Source organism: Physeter macrocephalus, chromosome 3 (genome assembly GCF_002837175.3).
Source record: "Physeter macrocephalus isolate SW-GA chromosome 3, ASM283717v5, whole genome shotgun sequence".
Lineage (NCBI taxonomy): Eukaryota > Metazoa > Chordata > Mammalia > Artiodactyla > Physeteridae > Physeter > Physeter macrocephalus.
The window spans coordinates 26,268,638-26,292,312 of NC_041216.1; the positions used below are offsets into that span (position 1 = coordinate 26,268,638).

General features: G+C 43.7%; 1 protein-coding gene across 2 annotated transcripts in view; it reads right to left on the reverse strand.

The window, feature by feature from the left end:
• PARK7 (Parkinsonism associated deglycase) overlaps positions 1–9,558 on the reverse strand; it is a 16,763-nt gene extending 7,205 nt beyond the window's left edge. The window contains exons 1-5 of one of the 2 annotated variants that reach the window (XM_007116740.4): positions 9,472–9,558; positions 8,262–8,380; positions 6,550–6,651; positions 4,717–4,776; positions 3,791–3,860 (exon numbers count right to left, since the gene is read on the reverse strand). In XM_007116740.4, coding sequence (XP_007116802.2) covers positions 3,791–3,860; positions 4,717–4,776; positions 6,550–6,651; positions 8,262–8,351 — 322 coding nt within the window. In that variant the 5' untranslated portion in view covers positions 8,352–8,380; positions 9,472–9,558. The other variant, XM_007116739.4, reaches the window with a different exon arrangement.
• Positions 9,559–23,675: the final 14,117 nt, after the last annotated feature.

The window sequence follows — 23,675 nt, forward strand, 5'->3', positions numbered from 1 at the left end:
AACGGGAGAGGCCACAGCAGAGGGAGGCCAGCATACCACAAAAAAAAAAAAAAAAAAAAAAAAAAAAAAAAAAAAAAAACACATCAATAACCATTTAATCAAAAATATCTACTTTTATAGCCGAGGAGCAAACAGATAAATAGACATGCCCCCTCGAGGGACAGGCTGCAAGTGTAACAGTGGTACAAAGGAGGGAGAGACCACGGAGGGCAAAACATCCTGCCTTACCCTTTGCAGATGGAAGATTTAGTTACACATTAAAGGCAACTAGTATTCTCTGAACCCCTGGGCTTGACTGCTATTTTACAGACTAGTTTTATTTTTCTACTTGAGAATGAAAAGTTAGCACTCATCCATCTGTCTATCCAAATGTATCAGGTGGTAGGATTATTAAAATGAACAGGACATTGTCCCAGCCCTGAAGGAGACACCTGTGAAATGCCCACGTCTGAGATACAAAGGCACTGGCGTTTCGGTCTTACAACTACGCGCTTAAGAACCCTGCCCAGACCTTCCCTGGTGGCGCAGTGGTTGAGAGTCCGCCTGCCGATGCAGGGGACACGGGTTCGTGCCCCGGTCCGGGAGGGTCCCACATGCCACGCAGCAGCTGGGCCCATGAGCCATGGCCGCTGAGCCTGCGCGTCCGGAGCCTGTGCTCCGCAGCGGGAGAGGCCACAACAGTGAGAGGCCCGCGTACTGCAAAAAAAACAAAAACCAAAAAAAGAACCCTGCACAAATGCCCCCTGTGGTCCTCTACATGCTCCCTCTTAAAATGAAGGTTAAAACAAAATATGCTGGTGCTAACTTGAGATTTTTATGAATGGTCAGCTTCACTGATAATCACAAGCATATTTTGTAGGTAACAGTCCTCAAATAGGGACTAAGACAAAAAAGGTTTTATACGTTTGTTATCTTAAAACTTTTAGAAAAGTAGTTTTTCTACCTTTTTCCTCTAAGCCACCAAAAAATAACAAAAGAAAAACTTTCTAAGGCCTAATGTCACACCTAGAAAAACTTCAGAAGAGTACCGTGGCCTTCTAAGTGGTTAGGGCACTGTGGGTAACATCCCAGGACGGACTCTGCACACTTTAACTCCAGCAAACCCAAGCACTTGCTCTTATGACCTTGTGTTTTACAGCACCGTTCCAAGGATAAAGTGGTTATATAACGGACCTACCTACAGGCTACTCAGATCTTACCTGCTACTAACAGGAAGATCAAACAAATGATACGTAATTACATAAGCTTTCTGTCTTAACGTCAGGTGTCAGTTTCATACCAAGTCCTCATTTATATCTTAACTCGAAAGCCTCTTAAATATACTTGACGCCCCCTTCCTCCTTACTTGTACGCTGCATATGAGAGCTATGTTCGGTACCAAATCCCAAGACTGTGTAAAAATTGAGTAATTATCTCAATTTTTATTTGATGTATTCATGAATTACCTTTAATTCTTACTTTGTAAGATTTTAAGAAAAAATAATTTCCTAGATCATATATTTTAAAACAAATTTCAAGCGATGACTGATCGTACATGAGGACAGCAGGTCATACAGTGAGCCAGGAATTTCTAGGCTGCTCCCTCCAGGTGATAAAATGGCTGCCTATAACATTAATGACTGTACGGTAAGCTCATAATTACTGCTTGCTGGGGCTTCAGAATCCTAGCTGGAAAACTCGAGGGGATACTTCACTGCTCCTATTACTTGAGATTCTGGTGGATGAAATGTGGCCAGGTCTGCAACAGGGAGGGGTCCAGCTCTGAGCAGGGAGCAGAAGGTTCAGGGAACAGAGGGTACAGTGGACAGAACCGCCTTGGGAGGCCCAGAGGCGAAAGCCAACAGCGCCACCGTGTGGTGATGTACAGAGGGAACACCATGCCCCGCAACCGCCCCCAGCTTGCACCTGCAGCCCGGCGCTTGCCCGCAGCCTGCTCGTCACCTCCAGGATTCCTTCCCCTGCCCCACCCACAGTGAATCTCATTTTCTTCTCTAGACAGCCTCCCTTCCAATTTCTGTCTCTGCCATTCACACCATATTAGGGGTTAAGCTAATATTCCTTCAGTTCAATAAACTGTTCCCAATTCCTAACTGCAACATTTAAGAATCATCTTGTTCTCATCTGCCGATTTAAACACCCGAATCTCTCCCATCACTTGTTCCAACCTCGCTGCAATCTCCTCCATGTGCCATCACGCTTCTCCTACTTTGTGCAGCACCCAGCGGGGCAGTGCAGGACATTCAACAAGACAACAGGTCACTAGCTCCGTTCACTTTACAATGTGAATGAAAATGACAACAAGGCCTGTGTGTCTTAGCAGCGTGGGATTCAAGTCTTCCTGAACACAAAACCATGAACCAGATGTGGCTCGTAATTCTGCTAATTTGGTGACACAAAATGACAAACTGATATGCAGTTTTTACTTGCAACACAGTCCTAAGAGGACAAACCCAGCCCAAACCCTTCCTTTCTTCCTTTAGGTAAAGCACTAAGAATGAGGCAGAGGTAAGGGTCAGCATGCGGGGGTGGCGGCTGGTGGTGGTGGTGGACTAAGCCCTTGCATGAATGACAGCACCTCTGTCTTCCTCCACAAGGAGGGCTGCAGCTGCTTAGGCTGCAGCGTCCTTCAGCAGAGAGAAATCCCCGAGCCCCAAGGGCAGGTCAGAGGTCAGTGCTGACCGGAACCTAAGGACGGGGCCTGCCAGGTGGTTGCCCCTCAGTCCTTCCCGGTCTTTAATGCAGAGGTTCTCAAACATTTAAAGGGGTCTTAGGACCCCTTTAGCTATTATACAAGTTACATTTATCAATATCTGCCATGCTAGAAATTAAAACTGGGACAGGTTTACAACCTAAGAATACTCAAGCACACAAGCCATGCCTGAATGATGACACTGTCATACTCTGATGTCACTCCTGTGAGAATAAGAAGGAAAAAGGCAAATAATATGTTAATAGTATCTGCTTTGCCCTTACGAACTCTTTGAAAAAACTCTGAGAACCACTGCTGTAATGCAGTCCCCAGATGCCCGGCCTATGACTTCTTTTAAAAAGTCTACTGTATTGAAGAAAATATCAACACATCATTTTATTTAACCATCCATACATTCATCTCTTTATTTGCTCTTTTTGAAAAACATTTAATGAAGACCTATGAATAAGGAAGGCACCTGCCAAAATTACACTATGAAAAAAATGCAAGATGGCAGAATATCATCTGATATTAGAGCAAAAAGGATGGACTTTAAAATGGTATCAAAAACCAAAGTATTACGAGGTTTCAAAGATGTGGAGACATCGGCAAAGCACCAACAGCCTTACTCTAAATTAAGTGGCAGAGAATACAGTACCTAAGAGCCAGCACTCAACACTAGGGATCAGGCAGGAAGCCCCCCAGGGCAGGCACAGGGCAGAGCTCTGACGCTATGCTGGCCCAATTCTTGCTGACCCTGTGCGGGCAGAAGTACTTCCTGGCACGGGGATCTGCTTTAACAAGCTGTTTACTGAGTGCCAGAGGGGCCACGTTCTCCTCCAGGTCCACCAAACAGGGAAAACACTAAGTTTCACAGAACGTAGACCAAAGGCAGGGAGAGGCAGAAAACAGAACTGCAGTAATTTCTGAGATGACATCAACCTCATGCCCCAAACTAAATACACCGATACAGATGCCCTTCATGCCTTAGGAAGGGGAAGAAGTACTGGGAACACAATCTGATAATTAAAGACGACCCCGTCACGTATTTTTTGAAGAAAGCCAACAACACACTTGAACACAGGATGGCTCTGTACTTACCCGCACAGATGGCGGCGATGAGGCCCTTCCTCTTTTCTTGTTCCTTCAGTATCTCCTTCACAGCAGAGGACTAGTCAAAGAAAACCAAAAACACAGCAAGCTGTCATTAAGCTGCAGCCAATCTCTGGCTGGAAACTTTGGCAGAATCTGATTTTAGCTTAAACCACAAGACCTTCAATCTATTTTTCAACAATATTGCTAAATCATCAATATAAAAACTACCAAATTCGTAGTGTTTCTACATCCTTAAACCCAATCAAGGCATTTACTGTAAGCAAAAGGTACCCTTTTCTTAAAGATGTTTAAAGATAAGAAAAGCAATTTCCCTTGGGCATATTAACCCTTGCCATTTTGTACTCTAGAGAGAAAGACACAGAAGTGAGGAAATGTGCTGTTTTGGGTGTTTTCAGACAGCAAAGTAGGGAGTGGAGTTCAGCAGTCCCAAATATCCAATTCAACCTGCCTCATGAGCTTCTGTGTGCCCTGCCCCTGCCACCTCTCTCTCTTCTTCCTGAAGGCTGACTCTTCACATAAGACAAAACGAAGAAGCAGTGGCTTCTTTTATGCCATTTTTCATTCAAGCTGGCAGCTCCAGCCCCCTGCAACCTCCCTAACCCCGATGGTTGAGTAGACAGCCAATCTCTTATCTTTCTAGGCTTAACCCTTCACAAGCACAAAATTAATCATTCTGCTGCTGTTAAGGGAAAAAAACAAGTAGTCTTACATTTGGACTGTATTCACAGAATCTGTTCATAACTGTTTGCTTACTTCTATAGTAAATGTTATTAGAAACGGTTTTTAAAAAATTAAGCTAGAACACCACTTTGTTAATTTCACCTTTTCCTAATCTATTCACAGCCTCCTTCCTGAAATATTTTAGCAGCAAACCCAGCAGAATACGAGATGCTGAAGCCCCCCAGCTTTACCTGGGATAAATTCTGTGCGCCCAGACCACCTCCTGGCATAACCACCACATCGTAAGGTCCCTGTAACAGTTCAAAAAATGAAAAAGGTCGTGAAGATGTTTCACTTGAAGTGTGCGTTAAGCAGGAACACTTTCATATCAGAACAAAAATTAAATTAAGGTGTTTCTCTATAATGGAATATTGTAACTAGTAAAAAATGCAGAAAATCTGTACACAGTAACATGAAACGATGTCCATGTTGCAGAACTGCAGGCGTATCATGATCTCATTCCTGTACAAAGAATAAATATACACACCTCTCAATGCCCCCACATACATGTGTACAGTATACAGACACTCATGGACAAAGGAGATCGCCAACTGAGGCAGGGTTGGGGGAGGGGGAGAACAAGAAAGGGACATTTAACGTTTGACTCTGTCTACGCCACGTGAATTGTTTTCAACAAGAATGTACATAGTAATAAATAACTAAAAACAAAACAAACTCTAAAAGGAACAAAAATTTTTTTTAACCTTATGAAAAATGGAACTTGGAGGATAAAAATGATGTAATATTTTAGTATCCCAGATACCAAAACACCCTAGAAGTCTAATGATTTCAAACTTGCTGAAATTACAAATAGAAATTGGTTTAATACGGTATCTTAAATTGTTAAAAGCTTTAAAAACTTAGTCATTAAGCAAATTATGAAATGAAAATTTACATTTTTAGTCCAACATATACTATTTAGAGTTACTTTTAAAGACTGTAAAATGTCCTATGTTGTTTTTAAACCAAGCAAAACTTAGAACAATATTTGTGAAGTACAGAATTTTTTCACTCCTTTTAGAAACTGAACTAAACAATAAATAGACACAAGATGTCACCTGTTCTAAAATACCCAGACACCATAGGACAAAAACGAACACGGAAGGAATATTTACTTCTACTCTCTCATTTTTAACCTGCTATTTAGAAAGTTTCAACAATTTATGTGAAATACCAATATTCTTACACTCCACAATCTAGCAAATAAATCTGAAATATTTGGATTTATTAGAAAGGAATACACTTTTTTCTATGCATTTGAGAGTGAGGCATAGGGAAATCAGGCTCCAGGTTCCCCAGGAGGGCAGAGATGGCCATCCATGAGAGGGCTCTGCGTGCTTTTCTGCCACAGCTCTGCTCCAACAGGGTACAGCCCACACTCCTGTCACACCGGCCCTTGAAGCCTGAGCCCGGTGAAACCGTGTGCAGAGGTGTCTGGTATACGTAGCGGGGGGCATGCTCCTGAGGAAAGGGACTACAGCTCTCGACAGATTCCCAGCAGTGTTGGTCCCCCTCAAAAGGAAGAACCGCAATACTGAAAAAGTGACACAATTTCAGGGGACCTCTTACCCCGCCCTTAATCCAACCACAAATCAAGTATGAGTTGTTCCACGTAACCTGAATCACACAATCATGTCTGTGTCACTGATAAAGAAGTAGCTTTCAAGTAAAGAGTAAAAAATGAATGGGAAATGTCCACTTGACTCTTTTATATTAAGTTAACATAATTATAAGCGGAGGACAGGCTGCCTGTATGAGCCAGAACACTGATGAAAGGGTCCCACCCATCCGCCCACACTGAGCACACGTGGTATCAGGGACCTGCCAGGTTCCGTGGACGCACAGTGGAAAAAGGCAAAGTCCTCCACTTCCCAGGGCTTAGTTTAGTGCCGAAGACGTCCGAGCAAAGTAACTTTCTTAAAATAAGTCTGTGCTAACAACAGTCTTAGATGTAGTCAAGAGACAGTTCAAGAAACTGATAAAGAAGCCAAAGGAAGGAATAATTCCAAGTATATGGAACAAACCTCTTTTTTTGCATCTTCTAGACTGGCATCAGGACAAATGACAACATCTCGGCTACACTGTACCGGGTCTTTTCCAGCCAGACCTGCGATGGTGACCTTAATCTAAGAGAAAGACATCATCACGATATTTAAGAACACTGCAACATAAATTTAGAGAAACATTTCCACAGCTGCCCTGTGTTTTAAAATAACCGGGCAGGAAATACTGCAACCGAACCAGGCTGACCTGCGGCTATTAAGATGGCTAAATATATTTAATCACGAGGTCTGTCCCAGTTTGCCTGGAACAGTATGAGTTAAAGACGCTGTCCCAGCACCCCGTCTGCTTAGCGTCCTTTCTCCCACAAGTGTTCTGGTTTAGGTGATACATTAGATGATCATCCTATCAATAATCCACCTGGCAAAGTTGCTGTTGCCATTTAACCCTCCTGGTATTTTCTTAAGGTAGAAATACACGTTAAAACAACGAAATACTACTCTGCCTTGCAAAAATTTACGAGGTTGATAATATTGGAAAAAATGGGAATTTTCCTCACTGCTGGTGGGCCCACATATAAGTACTTTGGATAGTCATTTGACAAAATCTAGTAACATCAACCATGCAACTAGCAATTCCTTTTAGGCATAGAGCCTAGAAAAACTGCTACACCGGTGAACAATGAAACTTGTACAAGAATATTATAGTATTAGAATGCTGTGAAACAATGTAATAAAGGAATGGATAGATTGGCATATTCCTACAGTGCAATACTAAGCAGCAATTTTATTTTATTTGACCATGCCACACACGGCATGCGGGATCTTAGTTCCCCAACCAGCGACTGAACCCGTGCCCCCTGCAGGGGAAGCACGTAGTCCTAACCACTGGACCGCCAGGGAATTCTCTATGCAGCACTTTTAAATAAACAAACTGGATCTATACCTTTACTACAACATGGGCACTTTATTTTATTGATTGTTTCTGTGCCTCAGTTCCTTCAACTGTAAAATGAGAATGGCAATAATTCATAAGGTTATAAAATTTTAAAAAGTTTATATAAGTGCTTAGAATGATACCTACCACTCAGTAAATGCTATTTAAGCATTCACTATGGTTATATGCGTATATATAGGTTTATACCACAGACATGGAAAATGAGAACCACACTCTAATGCTACCTTTTTTTTTTTTTTTGCAATACGCGGGCCTCTCACTGCCGCGGCCTCTCCCGTCGCGGAGCACAGGCTCTGGACGCGCAGGCCCAGCGGCCATGGCCCACGGGCCCAGCCGTTCCGCGGCATGTGGGATCCTCCCAGACCGGGGCACGAACCCGTGTCCCCTGCATCAGCAGGCGGACTCTCAACCACTGCACCACCAGGGAAGCCCTCTAATGCTACTTTAAAGACACGCATGGAATGGATTCATGAGGACAGCAATTATCTCTGGGGCAAGAAAGGGAAAAGGATTAGGGAAATTTACAAAGAGGGCTTTCCAATGCCTTCTTCCTTTAAAGCACCTGTTCTTCAAGGCACAGGTCAGAAAGAAATATAGCAAAATGTTAACAAGTAGTAAATGTGCACAACAGATAAACAGGTGGAATTAGTCGCTGTACTGTCGTGTCCGTTTGAAATACTTCATGAAGTACATGGAACATTACTTTGTTCAAAATGACTTATAAAAATCCAAAAATGTTTTAAAAGAGAGGTGGGCTAGAAAACTTTGGGGGACATACTCCAGCTCGTCTCATGACATCGACAGGGATGACCGTCTCCATCTCCTCTGCTCCTGTAGCCAGGATGACCAGAGCTCTTTTTGAAGCCATTTTGATGTTGGATTTTTTAAAGATGTTAACTGAAAAAAAAAAAAAAAAAAAAAAAAAAATTTTTTCGAAAAACTTTCACTGTGACTCTGTAAGGGCCAACAACTTCAATTTTAGGAACATTTTTAAGGAGAGTAAGTGCCTCCTAGGGAAAAGGTTTTGATACACAAACACAACTCAACATGAAAAATGCATTTTAGATTAACACTGGTTTTCACAGCATTTCAATTGCTGTTTTTTGAGATGAAAACACAGTAAGGTTGCCAACACGCTGGTATTGTTTAGATTTTCTTTTATCATGTTTCTAAAAATCCAATTTCTAATAATATATTGCAAATAAAATTTTCCAAGACACAAGTACATGGGTATTTCATTTCACACGATGCGGGGGAGGTACAAAGTCGTCTTTTTTCAAGTACTATTTCACAGAGAAATGACTAAACTTAATTACCTGGGTGAGAAACGAAATACACTCTTTAGCAATTAGCTCCTGAGATTTTTGGAGGGGATTTTTTTTTTAGTTCCAATAACTGCACTAAAAATTCGGGAGAGGTTAACAGTGTTAAATATTTGAACACACTTTTTTTTTTTTTAAATAACGGAGAAAAATGGTAATTCCCCCTCACTACGCTCAATGCAGCTAGATTCTCTCTTTGCACTTAGCAAACGCCGTTGTAAACGACGGCTGCTAAGCCAGAGTCTGAATAGTTTTTAGCCTATTCTCTTTCCGCAGTTTGTCTTCCGTGAACTGATCTTGGTAAAACGATGCTAACACACACAGGATTAACTAGCTCCCGGCTGGTGGGACGCTATGCACGCAAATTCCGGCAGCTTTAGCGTTGCTACTACGCTGGCGGCCTAACGACGCCCTCTGTTTCTCAGAAGGCCGCCCACTCCTCAAACCCTGCGAGACGCCGGCCGGGTCCGCGCCGTCTCCGGGACCCCCCGAGGGTCCAGCGGGCGGCCTGCTCTCCCTAACCGCCCGCGGCGCCACGGCCTGCGCAGACGCCGGGTTCCCCAAGGCCCCGACCTGAACCTCGCCTCTCTTCCCAGGGACGCGGAGACTCGGCCCGTTCCGGCGGCACCTCTTCTCTGAGGACGACAGGGCCAGAACCGGACTAACCTAGAACGCACGCAGGCACGCAACCCAGCACGCACGCGCGCCGCCACGCTCCGGTCTCAGCCCCTCATTGCGCAGGCGCGTGCCGTCCGGCTTCTCATCGTCCCTCACTGCGCAGACGCGCGCCGTCCGGCCCGGCTCCTCAGCCTCGCACTGCGCAGACGCACGTCGCTCGCATCACGGTACGTCACATCCACCCTGGAGAACGGGGGGCGGAGCCGCCTTCCTTCCTGCGTGGAGATTGTGCGCGTGGGATTGATTCCTTTTGGACCAACTGGCACCGCGACAATCCTGTGGACTCACGTATCCTTCCGAAATCTTCCGCACCCGAGGCATGGTCCGGCGTGCCCCCGGCTCACGCTGAATTTAACCCTTTTTTTTTGCCGCAGCCCATACATTTTTTGCTGTGCCGGTCTGGAGAGTGCGTCGGCTTCTTTTAAATACGCATTTTCACAAAATAACAGTAGAATTGTTCCTTCACGCTTCATCTGTGCACTTAGGGCTCCCTCTGCATTGTTCCTGTTTCCTGGAGCGCCTTCCCTCGTCGGCCCTGCTCTATTAGGACTCTTCGGGGTCTCCCTGCGCTCTGTCACCCGATCCCCTGTGACGAATTTGGTTACGGGGGCTAATTTCAGGTGTATTCGTTTCTCAAAATAGTATTTTTTAAGGATTCCAAAGCTGCTTCTGCATCCACAGAATTAGGGAGGGAGCTAGGCACGTCTCGGTGTACTTAAGAGATACTGCAGGTCGGGTCCCAGGCCACCACAGTGAAGCGAGACGCTCGAGTTTTTTGGTGTTCCAGTGCAAATAAAAGTTATATTAACACTATACTGTAATCTGTTAAGTGCACAATAGCATTACGTCCAAAAAGAGTATATGCTTTTTTTTTTTTTTTTTTTAATATTCCTGAAAAACGCTAACCATCACCTGAGCTTTCATGGAGTCCTAACCTTTTTGCTGATGAAAGGGTTTTGCTGGTGGAGCCTGGGATGTGGATGGCTGCTGACTGAATAGGGTGATGCTTGCTGAAGGTTGGGGGCGGCTGTAGCAGTTTCTTAAACTAACACAATGAAAGTATATCAATTGACTCTTCTTTTCATGAAGGATTTCTCTGTAGCATGCAGTGCTGTTTGGTAGCATTTTACCAAATGCTTTTTAAGATTAGAGTCAGCCCTCTCAAGTCCTACCACTGCTTTGTCGGGTAAGTTGAGGTCATATTCTAAATCCTTTGTTGTCATTTCAATTAATTTCAGAGCATCTTCACCAGGAGTAGATTCCAGCTCAAGAAACCACTTACTTAGCGCATCCATAAGAAGTAACGTCTCATCTCCGTAAGATAAAGTTTGATCATGAGATCGCAGCAACTGAGTTACATCTTCAGGGTCCACTTTTAATTCTGGGAGAATTACCAAAATGTGCCACAGACACCAAGGGAGCAAGCGCTGTTGGAAAAATGGTGCTGGTAGACTTGCTTGATGCAGGGTTGCCACAAACTTGCTATCTGTAAAAAACGAAATGTGTGCGACGCACAATAAAGTGAAGTGCAATGAAATGAGGCGTGTCTGTATTTGATTAATTAATTTACTGAAATTATAATCTTGTGAAAATGCACAAAGGAAACCTAAATCAAAATGGGCTGGGGAAACCATGAAGGGAGGGTTCTAACACACGTATCACTCACTGCATCTTACAGGCCCCAGGGAGAGAAAGAAAATTTCCTTCTGACACAGCAACAAGCTGCCCATAATTGCAGCCAGTAAAAAACCCGCCACAGCCCTCCCCAATTTCCTTCTAAAATCTAGTAAAAGCCGACCTTCCCTTGGCCTCCTTGAACTTGCCTGTGGTTTTCACCATAGTTGGCTTGTCCTGAATTGCAATTCCTCTGCTAGTCCCAAGTAAACTCATCTTGGCTAGCTAAAGGTCTTGTTATTTTATTTTTTTTAAGGTCAACAATCTCAAATTATGTTTTTAAAAGTCTGGTTAGTGATGCTTTTACTGGTTTCAAAATCCAAAATGATAATGGTTACACTGAACAGACAACCCCTATCCCGGTCCCCATCCAGTTCCATTCCCACCTCCTAGGTAACAATGTTCTTCGTTTCTTGGGCATCCTTCCATTGTTTATGCATGCACAAGCAAATACAAATGTATACTATTATTTTCCTTCTTTCTCATAGAAATGTAGCAGACTCTATATTGTTCTGCACTTCCCTACCTGCTGCCACTACCATATTAAGAATATCTTGAAGATTTTCCATATCAAGAAGTTCCTCATTTTTTTCCCCACGGATAAATAGCATGCCATTGTGGACACGTTTCATAGATTATTTACTGGTGCCCTATCGTTAACACTTAGGTTATTTCCAGTCGTTTTCTGCCAAAAGCACCGCATTGACTGACCATATTCATATGTCCTACTTGTGCAAGGATAACTGGAGGGTAAATTCCCAGAAGTGGGAAATAAATTTGAGCCACTCCATACAAGTTGAATCACTTAGCATTCTCACCATTAATGTATGAGTTCAAACAGTATTTTTAAATGTCATTGTTTTTAAAGTTTTGATTTAGATATTAAAAACCTATTTCTTTTCAAGAAATAACATGCCATTTTTATTTGCAGAACACTTTCATATATTTCGTGTTATCCTTACAATGGTGGTGAGAGAGGTTTTTATTTAATTTTTTAAAATTGTAACTATATTAATTTATGCAACACTCTGCACTCATGCAAAAAATTTAAGTGCCTCCAGTCATTTTGCATTTTAAGAAGAAAATGTTTTGGGAGTTCTGGAATGACTTCACCTTTGGCTGTTGGTGAAGGAAGCAGGCAAAAGTTGCCCCCTTTTAATTTTGAAGGGGTGTGGGAAATAGGAGAGACAAAGAAGGAGAGGAGACAAATGGTCAGACACACCTCAAGAACCAAGGAGGAGACTTCCTTGGCGGCGCAGTGGTTAAGAATCCACCTGCCGATGCAGGGGACATGGGTTCAAGCCCTGGTCTGGGAAGATCCCACATGCCGCGGAACAACCGAGCCTGAGAACCACAACTACTGAGCCTGCGTGCTACAACTACTGAAGCCCGCGCATCTAGAGCCTGAGCACCACAATAAAGAGTAGCCCCTGCTCACTGCAGCTAGAGAAAGCCTGCACACAGCAATGAAGACCCAATGCAGCCAAAAAAAAAAAAAAAATTTGTTTTATAAAAAAAAAGAACCAAGGAGGGATTTAGGTGGATGGAAGGAAAACTAAGAGAAGACAGGCTGTTTTGCTCTAGTGCCCATGGTAAACTCTTGTAAGGAGACAACCATACTGGTGGCCTGCCACAGCATGAGACAACCAGGACAGAATAAAAATGGCAAGACAAAGGTCCAGTAAAAGAGAGAAAGAATCTGAGTTAACACTCCTGGGACATCTGCGTCACCATCAGGATCTGAAATGGACCTGAGTCAGTGTGAATTTTTGCCAAATGAATACATTACATAGTTTTAAAAACCCAAATATTACTTAGGGTAGATTGGATTATTTTTCAGAAATATTTCCTCTTTCCTCTCCACCTGCAGCCCCTTGACTTTGGGTTTGTCCTTGCTTTGTCTAACAGACATGACCTGATCAAAGCCTTGAAAAGCACTGACCTGAGGATTAGGTTTGCTCGCTTGTACTTTTGCCTTGCCATAGGAAGAGATTGCCCCCCAGGGAACAGAATGCAGTACCTAGATTTTGTTGCACAGTGATAGCCCACTGATGGTTGCCTTCAAAGGCTCATCAGGAAAAAACAGCAGCCTTCTGACTCTGTCCTTCATACCCCTCAGCCCTGCTCTCCAGAGGCAAATATTTTCAGCTGTTTAAATGATTTCTTCTGGTAATTATCTCTATTTTAAAACAATACGCTAATACTGTTATTTCTCATGTGTTGGTTTTAGACATTATATATAGACTTCCTGGCAGGTATTAACATAATTTTCATTTCACAGATGCAGAGGTTGAGGTCCAGAGGGGTGAAATGACTATATAAGGTCCTACAGAGTCTTGGTCCAATTCAGATATTCTGATGCCAGATTTCACACTCTACCCACCACAGACTTTATTAATATTACTTATTAATAAGTCAGCAACTCAACACTCCTTCAACCTTAGAGTTCATACCTATTTCTCATCACACATTTACAAAACTAAGCCAAAAAATTAAACCATTTACCAAAATACCTTGCTCTAGTACTGGAAATGAAGACATCCCCTAGTTCAGTACCTTTTTTCCGGGAAGAACAATGCCATCCTATCCACTGCATTTTTAATTCAACATTTGACAAGTCTTTAGGCATTGGAGCAAGTACATACTAAAAGACTCTCTCTGTTTTCAAGGAGCTTAAAATTGTCAGTTTCTTGCAGCTGTTGCAACATTTATTTAAGAGATCTTGAGCTGCCTTGTGGAGCTCACAATCCAACAGTGGAGAAACGGTGTTGCTAATGTTAGTGAAGGAGTGCCACCTCCAAGTATGCCACTTTAGCATATCGATTATTTTGAGTTAAAGGCATATGAAAAACAATCAGCACTCTGATTCCCATTTTTTCTTCCCCAAAGCAAATGATGCTCTTATGTAGGAACTGCCCCCCCCATACCAAGAAGAAAGAAACATCTTATCACCAGAGAGGGAGATGGGTCTGTTAGAATTTGTACAAAGAGACTTTGTTAAAATAACTCTCAACTTCCTCTAATTTACCCCATTTTCTTCTACTTTTCCATAATTCCCACTTTTTGCTCAACCCAGTGTATATGCACCTAGGTTTTATCTCTTCTTTGGGTCTTCAATTCCTTACAAAATCTCCCAGGTCATGGTAATGTTTATATTAATTTGCATGCTTTTTCTAAATCTTATGTCAATTTAATTCTCAGGTCCAGCCAGAGGCCTTAAGAAGATAAAGTTTTTGCAGCCCCTACATTAGCCAACAGCCAACCATGGCCCTTCTGATACTGGTTCTACAAAGCAACTTCCTGGAAGTAACCATATCACAAAATAGCAAAGAAACTGCTGCCAGGTTATTTATTATTTTTTGATGGGTCACTTACGTCTTGCTTAATAACACTCATTTTCTATGACTGTATCCTTTTATTTCATTGATAGCACTTATTCAGCATTTTCTTATCTTTTGTTTACTTATTTATTATGTCTCCCCTTAATCCTGTGAACGCCATGATAGTACCTTCCTGTCTTGGTCACTGCTGAATCCCTAGCATCGATTGCAGCCTCTGGCACATAGCAGGTGTTCGATAAATTCTTGCAGGTGTTATCCTGATTTCACCCTATAAGACGTCCCTTCCTTTCTTTGACTATGGCTATAGATTAATACTTTACATTTGTAGAATACTGAAGTTTACGATGTGATTTCAACCAATTTCTTGTTCCTATTTTAATCTTATTTCCCACGTCATTTTATTTTCACCTGCTTTCTCTTCACTGAAAGGCGGGGGAGGGTTGGGAGGGGGTGGAAGCTCTAATTGCAGTTATTGGGCATAAAGAAGCCATTTGTGGCATCAAATAAATGTATTTCTTCAATATCCAGTAAAGGCTGGGTTCAGGGCACTCCCTAGAGAGGTCCGAAAGGAACTGCGAATTTCCCCTGCGAGCCCCCAAAAGGTTAGGCTGGCGAGACCGGAGAAGAGTGGGCGAGCCCTGACATTTGAAGCAGCGCTGGCTCAAGGGGGGAAATTCTGACACCGAGGTCTGCGAGGGGCCCGGAGGGTACCTTCGCCTCTGCTCCCACCCCGTGTGAAAAGCCGCCCCCAGCCGTGGGCCACGACGCACAACTCCCACGGCCAGCCGAGCGCCGGAAACGGGCCGGCTGACCCGCAGGGACGTCAGACCCACTTCCGTCGGCAGGGTCGTGCGGCGCCCGGATTGGTCGACCCGCGCCTCAGTGGGCGGAGCGGGGCGGAGCGCGCGGGGGGGGGCGGGCGCGAGGGGCCCGGGGTGGCTCGCGGCTCCGGAGTCCGCGGTGTTGGGACGCTGGCTGTGTTCGTGGCAACTTCTAGCCGCTGAGCGACGTGACCCCTCAGGTCCCCTCCTTGTGGGCGGCGAGAAGGGGCCCTGAACCACGCGGCCAGTCACGTTGGGGTCGCTGCACCTTAACGACCTTGAGGACTTCCAGGGAAGGTTGCGCACTGGTAGGGGGAGGCAGGAAATCTGCGCTCCCCACCTCCTCGTCCCAGATTGGCTCCGGTGGCCGATTGGTGGCAGAGGCCGGTGGATGCGCGAGGGAACGACGACATTGACCCTGTCCCCGTTCTCTGGAGCCATGGGTGTTTTGAAGAATCAAAACCCAGGCTCTGCAACATCCTATGTAGTCATCACCTTTTCTCATAGAAATGTAGCAGACTCTATATTGTTCTGCACTTCCCTACCTGCTGCCACTACCATATTAAGAATATCTTGAAGATTTTCCATATCAAGAAGTTCCTCATTTTTTTCCCCACGGATAAATAGCATGCCATTGTGGACACGTTTCATAGATTATTTACTGGTGCCCTATCGTTAACACTTAGGTTATTTCCAGTCGTTTTCTGCCAAAAGCACCGCATTGACTGACCATATTCATATGTCCTACTTGTGCAAGGATAACTGGAGGGTAAATTCCCAGAAGTGGGAAATAAATTTGAGCCACTCCATACAAGTTGAATCACTTAGCATTCTCACCATTAATGTATGAGTTCAAACAGTATTTTTAAATGTCATTGTTTTTAAAGTTTTGATTTAGATATTAAAAACCTATTTCTTTTCAAGAAATAACATGCCATTTTTATTTGCAGAACACTTTCATATATTTCGTGTTATCCTTACAATGGTGGTGAGAGAGGTTTTTATTTAATTTTTTAAAATTGTAACTATATTAATTTATGCAACACTCTGCACTCATGCAAAAAATTTAAGTGCCTCCAGTCATTTTGCATTTTAAGAAGAAAATGTTTTGGGAGTTCTGGAATGACTTCACCTTTGGCTGTTGGTGAAGGAAGCAGGCAAAAGTTGCCCCCTTTTAATTTTGAAGGGGTGTGGGAAATAGGAGAGACAAAGAAGGAGAGGAGACAAATGGTCAGACACACCTCAAGAACCAAGGAGGAGACTTCCTTGGCGGCGCAGTGGTTAAGAATCCACCTGCCGATGCAGGGGACATGGGTTCAAGCCCTGGTCTGGGAAGATCCCACATGCCGCGGAACAACCGAGCCTGAGAACCACAACTACTGAGCCTGCGTGCTACAACTACTGAAGCCCGCGCATCTAGAGCCTGAGCACCACAATAAAGAGTAGCCCCTGCTCACTGCAGCTAGAGAAAGCCTGCACACAGCAATGAAGACCCAATGCAGCCAAAAAAAAAAAAAAATTTGTTTTATAAAAAAAAAGAACCAAGGAGGGATTTAGGTGGATGGAAGGAAAACTAAGAGAAGACAGGCTGTTTTGCTCTAGTGCCCATGGTAAACTCTTGTAAGGAGACAACCATACTGGTGGCCTGCCACAGCATGAGACAACCAGGACAGAATAAAAATGGCAAGACAAAGGTCCAGTAAAAGAGAGAAAGAATCTGAGTTAACACTCCTGGGACATCTGCGTCACCATCAGGATCTGAAATGGACCTGAGTCAGTGTGAATTTTTGCCAAATGAATACATTACATAGTTTTAAAAACCCAAATATTACTTAGGGTAGATTGGATTATTTTTCAGAAATATTTCCTCTTTCCTCTCCACCTGCAGCCCCTTGACTTTGGGTTTGTCCTTGCTTTGTCTAACAGACATGACCTGATCAAAGCCTTGAAAAGCACTGACCTGAGGATTAGGTTTGCTCGCTTGTACTTTTGCCTTGCCATAGGAAGAGATTGCCCCCCAGGGAACAGAATGCAGTACCTAGATTTTGTTGCACAGTGATAGCCCACTGATGGTTGCCTTCAAAGGCTCATCAGGAAAAAACAGCAGCCTTCTGACTCTGTCCTTCATACCCCTCAGCCCTGCTCTCCGGAGGCAAATATTTTCAGCTGTTTAAATGATTTCTTCTGGTAATTATCTCTATTTTAAAACAATATGCTAATACTGTTATTTCTCATGTGTTGGTTTTAGACATTATATATAGACTTCCTGGCAGGTATTAACATAATTTTCATTTCACAGATGCAGAGGTTGAGGTCCAGAGGGGTGAAATGACTATATAAGGTCCTACAGAGTCTTGGTCCAATTCAGATATTCTGATGCCAGATTTCACACTCTACCCACCACAGACTTTATTAATATTACTTATTAATAAGTCAGCAACTCAACACTCCTTCAACCTTAGAGTTCATACCTATTTCTCATCACACATTTACAAAACTAAGCCAAAAAATTAAACCATTTACCAAAATACCTTGCTCTAGTACTGGAAATGAAGACATCCCCTAGTTCAGTACCTTTTTTCCGGGAAGAACAATGCCATCCTATCCACTGCATTTTTAATTCAACATTTGACAAGTCTTTAGGCATTGGAGCAAGTACATACTAAAAGACTCTCTCTGTTTTCAAGGAGCTTAAAATTGTCAGTTTCTTGCAGCTGTTGCAACATTTATTTAAGAGATCTTGAGCTGCCTTGTGGAGCTCACAATCCAACAGTGGAGAAACGGTGTTGCTAATGTTAGTGAAGGAGTGCCACCTCCAAGTATGCCACTTTAGCATATCGATTATTTTGAGTTAAAGGCATATGAAAAACAATCAGCACTCTGATTCCCATTTTTTCTTCCCCAAAGCAAATGATGCTCTTATGTAGGAACTGCCCCCCCCATACCAAGAAGAAAGAAACATCTTATCACCAGAGAGGGAGATGGGTCTGTTAGAATTTGTACAAAGAGACTTTGTTAAAATAACTCTCAACTTCCTCTAATTTACCCCATTTTCTTCTACTTTTCCATAATTCCCACTTTTTGCTCAACCCAGTGTATATGCACCTAGGTTTTATCTCTTCTTTGGGTCTTCAATTCCTTACAAAATCTCCCAGGTCATGGTAATGTTTATATTAATTTGCATGCTTTTTCTAAATCTTATGTCAATTTAATTCTCAGGTCCAGCCAGAGGCCTTAAGAAGATAAAGTTTTTGCAGCCCCTACATTAGCCAACAGCCAACCATGGCCCTTCTGATACTGGTTCTACAAAGCAACTTCCTGGAAGTAACCATATCACAAAATAGCAAAGAAACTGCTGCCAGGTTATTTATTATTTTTTGATGGGTCACTTACGTCTTGCTTAATAACACTCATTTTCTATGACTGTATCCTTTTATTTCATTGATAGCACTTATTCAGCATTTTCTTATCTTTTGTTTACTTATTTATTATGTCTCCCCTTAATCCTGTGAACGCCATGATAGTACCTTCCTGTCTTGGTCACTGCTGAATCCCTAGCATCGATTGCAGCCTCTGGCACATAGCAGGTGTTCGATAAATTCTTGCAGGTGTTATCCTGATTTCACCCTATAAGACGTCCCTTCCTTTCTTTGACTATGGCTATAGATTAATACTTTACATTTGTAGAATACTGAAGTTTACGATGTGATTTCAACCAATTTCTTGTTCCTATTTTAATCTTATTTCCCACGTCATTTTATTTTCACCTGCTTTCTCTTCACTGAAAGGCGGGGGAGGGTTGGGAGGGGGTGGAAGCTCTAATTGCAGTTACTGGGCATAAAGAAGCCATTTGTGGCATCAAATAAATGTATTTCTTCAATATCCAGTAAAGGCTGGGTTCAGGGCACTCCCTAGAGAGGTCCGAAAGGAACTGCGAATTTCCCCTGCGAGCCCCCAAAAGGTTAGGCTGGCGAGACCGGAGAAGAGTGGGCGAGCCCTGACATTTGAAGCAGCGCTGGCTCAAGGGGGGAAATTCTGACACCGAGGTCTGCGAGGGGCCCGGAGGGTACCTTCGCCTCTGCTCCCACCCCGTGTGAAAAGCCGCCCCCAGCCGTGGGCCACGACGCACAACTCCCACGGCCAGCCGAGCGCCGGAAACGGGCCGGCTGACCCGCAGGGACGTCAGACCCACTTCCGTCGGCAGGGTCGTGCGGCGCCCGGATTGGTCGACCCGCGCCTCAGTGGGCGGAGCGGGGCGGAGCGCGCGGGGGGGGCGGGCGCGAGGGGCCCGGGGTGGCTCGCGGCTCCGGAGCCCGCGGTGTTGGGACGCTGGCTGTGTTCGTGGCAACTTCTAGCCGCTGAGCGACGTGACCCCTCAGGTCCCCTCCTTGTGGGCGGCGAGAAGGGGCCCTGAACCACGCGGCCAGTCACGTTGGGGTCGCTGCACCTTAACGACCTTGAGGACTTCCAGGGAAGGTTGCGCACTGGTAGGGGGAGGCAGGAAATCTGCGCTCCCCACCTCCTCGTCCCAGATTGGCTCCGGTGGCCGATTGGTGGCAGAGGCCGGTGGATGCGCGAGGGAACGACGACATTGACCCTGTCCCCGTTCTCTGGAGCCATGGGTGTTTTGAAGAATCACAACCCAGGCTCTGCAACATCCTATGTAGTCATCACCTCATTGATAACTTATTGGAAAACCTGCAGAGCCCTGTAGGAAAACAAGGCTGTGCCGTGGGCTCCGTTTTTTGTTTCTCATTTCTCCCGGAAAACAGCTGCTGCTGTGCTCTGCTCTTACTGGCACCTTATTTCTGGAAGTAGAGTAAGATCTTATTAGGCTTTCAATATGGGTTATCAAAGCTTTAAAAACCCTTTTCAGTTGTAAAATGTGAATAGTAATGCCTGTCCATAGCTTGGTGAGGCCCTAGATCTCTCTTACCTAAAACGCTAAGCTCAAAGGAATTGAAATGTTGAGTCCCTTTTTGTTATTTCCTGTTGTAGTTCTTTAATTCTGCTTCAGTAATGTCTTCATATAATCCAGGAGCTGTGCCAACGTTTCTCTCAATGTGCAAAGTAATCAGCATTCTACCCAGCAACATGCGTTTGAACCTAGCAGAAATTTCCTGACTCCCTACCTGTTGACTGCATCTTGTATCCCTTTCTTTTCTTGAGGCCCACTTACTCCACAGATTGTTAAACTGTGGCTGCACCAGGGTGAGAATCTGGAGACCTTTTGCATGTCTGCAACATTCTGTGGATCTGCGGACTCTGGCAGTGCGCTATGTAGGGGATTAAAATCAATAGGAGGTTTGCCAAGGACATTCAAATCCCTCCACACTGTGGTTCAAACCTCTTTTCTGCCTGATCTTCCACATTCTGACCTCTTACTCTCCCTCACTCACTTTATCTGTTCCTTGAACATACCCTGTACTTGCCTTCTTCATGCTTCCTCATAGCAGTTCCCTCTTAACTGGAATTCCCCTATGCTTCTGTACCATACTTTCAATGCATTATCCATCCTGCAAAACCCAGTTGCAGTGCCAATCCCTCCAGGAAACTTTCTCTATATTCCCATAGTACTTTGTCCTCCTAATATAGAATCTATAAGGCTGTGTGGCCTTACCTAATGTATATAAACTCCTTCCTCCCTCTCTAAGTTGTAAAAGCTATTGGGATGGTGCCTTATCTATATATGCCTCACAAAACAGCAAAACTCATTCAAGAAGCACTTACTGAGTGCTGTCACGTGCCCAGTCCTACTCTGGGTGCCATGAGCACAGCAGTGAAAAAACAATGTCCTCCAAAGGAGATGGAGAATGACAGGGAATAAAGAGTGGTCAAGGAAGCCATTTTTTTTTTTTTTTTTTTCCTGAGCAGGAAACCTGAGTAAGATGAAGTCATATAGAAAGCAGGCGGAAGAGATTTTAGGTGAGGGAGCAGCGTAAAGACCCTGAAACAGAGGTGTGTTTAGTATGTTAAAAAACAGCAAGGGAGTCAGACCAGAGGGGAGTGGTGGGACTCAAAGCAGGAGAAGGTAGGGGGTTAGATCATGACACACTTACATTAGATATTCAAGAAATGCTTGTTGGATTGAATTTATTAAATCGATAAAGGATGGAGAATAATGACAGTAACAAGGAAACTTGGAGATGGCTTGGATGGGATAGACCCAGGAGGCATATATAAAGTATTCACAATTTGCACACACATACGTTGGAACTGTTACTTAGTGCGGCGACATTTCACTGAAAAAAATCTTAGTGAAAACCAATGGTTAGTGCAGGGATCTTCCATTAGAATGGAAACCCAGAAGACGAGGAGGTAGATTTCTCGGAGGAAGAAATGGATTGACACCACTCCAGTGAGTGGAATTATTTGGTAGATAATACCGATTGCTCTTAAAAAGTTCGGAGGGAATGCGCTTTTGCTTTATTTATTTATTTATTTATTTATTGGCCATGCTGCGCGGCTTGCAGGATCTTAGTTCCCTGACCAGGGACTGAACCCATACCCTCGGCAATGAAAGCATGGAGTCCTAACTACTGGACCACCAGGGAATATTACTCAGCCATAAAAAAGAACAAAATAATGTCATTTGCAGAAACATGGGTGGACCTAGAGATTGTCATGCTGAGTGAAATAAGTCAGACAGAGAAAGATCTATGATATCACTTACATGTGGAATCTAAAAAAATGGTACAAATTAACTTATGTGGAAAACAGAAATAGAGTTACAGATGTAGAAAACAAATTTATGGTTACCAGGGGGAAGGGGGGAGGGATAAACTGGGAGATTGGGATGGACATATGCACATTACTATACATAAAATAGATAACTAATAAGGACCTACTGTATGGCACAGGGAACTCCTCAATACTCTGTAATGATCTATATGGAAAAAGAATCTATTAAAGAGTGGATATCTGTGTATGTTTAATTCATTCATTTTGTTGTATAGCAGAAACTAACAACCTTTTTTTTTTTGGCTGTGTTGGGTCTTTGTTGCTTGCACGGGCTTTCTCTTTGGGGCGGTGGGGGCTACTCTTCGTTGGGGTGTGCAGGCTTCTCATTGTGGAGTCTTCTCTTTGTTGTGGAGCACGGGCTCTAGGCGTGTGGGCTTCAGTAGTCATGTCGTAGTACGTGGGCTCAGTATTTGTGGCTCGTGGGCTCTAGAGCGCAGGCTCAGTAGTTGTGGCCCACAGGCTTAGTTGTTCCGCGTCATGTGGGATCTTTCGAGACCAGGGATCGAACCCGTGTCCCCTGCATTGGCAGGTGGATTCTTGACCCCTGTGCCACCAGGGAAGTCCCTAACACAACATTTTAAATCAACTATACTCCAATAAAAATTATTTTTAAAAAATTTAGGAAGGAAACAAAATCCATCTCCTGATGTTGTCCTTTTTATTTGCAGGAAAAATACTTGAATGTTAGTTGTCAAAAGTTGAGTTTATGAGATAATCAGATACATTTTAAAAGCCCTACCTTCCCAAGGGCTAAAAGGAATGCTAGGGGCAGGGAGCCAATATCCTACAGGCAGAACTTGACCTTTAGCTCTAAGTCATAAACTTCAAGGTCACGTTGCTTGTTGGAGTGATATTGCTGTGGCAACAGTTGTCATTTGCAGCCCAACCCTTAGTGGCTCATGGCAACTCTCTCCAGCAGAATTTAAAAATACAGAACACTTGTTTACTTAATAGTTTTTGATGACAAGCTCTTAACTTTTAAAAATTTTTGAATTTTGTTATTATTATTATTTTGGTTAGTTTGGCTCCCTCTAAAAAGTGGCTACTATGGGCTATTGATTCCACTCTTTGTAACATTTCTCAAAGTTTAAACTGTCAGTTTCTTGGCAATCATTCACGTATATGAGATTGTGGTTTTCGACTCAGCTCTCAAACCACTGAGTTGACAGTCTCAGTCTTGGTTGCTGAGTCAACACATCTTTTTATTCATTCACAGGAATGAGTAGCTCCATTATGGGCAGTTTCTGAGTTAGTCACAACCGGTGGCCAAATGTTAAGGCAAACTCGGAATGAGACTTCGTTCCATCCCTGGCTTCCTCGTTCCTTAAATGTGGCAGCATGAGTGGTGGGAAAGTATTGATATTTGCTGAGTGTGGCCTGTCTGGGGTCCAGCCCAGCTCTACCCCATGCTAGCTAAGTGATCCTGAGCAAATTACTTATCCTTCATGCCTTGCGTTCCCCACCTATAAAACAGGGATAACTTCAAAGTGTTCTCATAAGGATTAGAAGAGTTTATAAAGACAAAGCTAGAACATTGGCCTAGAATAAGTACTCAAATGCTGCCATTAATACTTGGCTGTTACTTGAACTCTCTCAGCTTCTGTTTCTTTAGCAT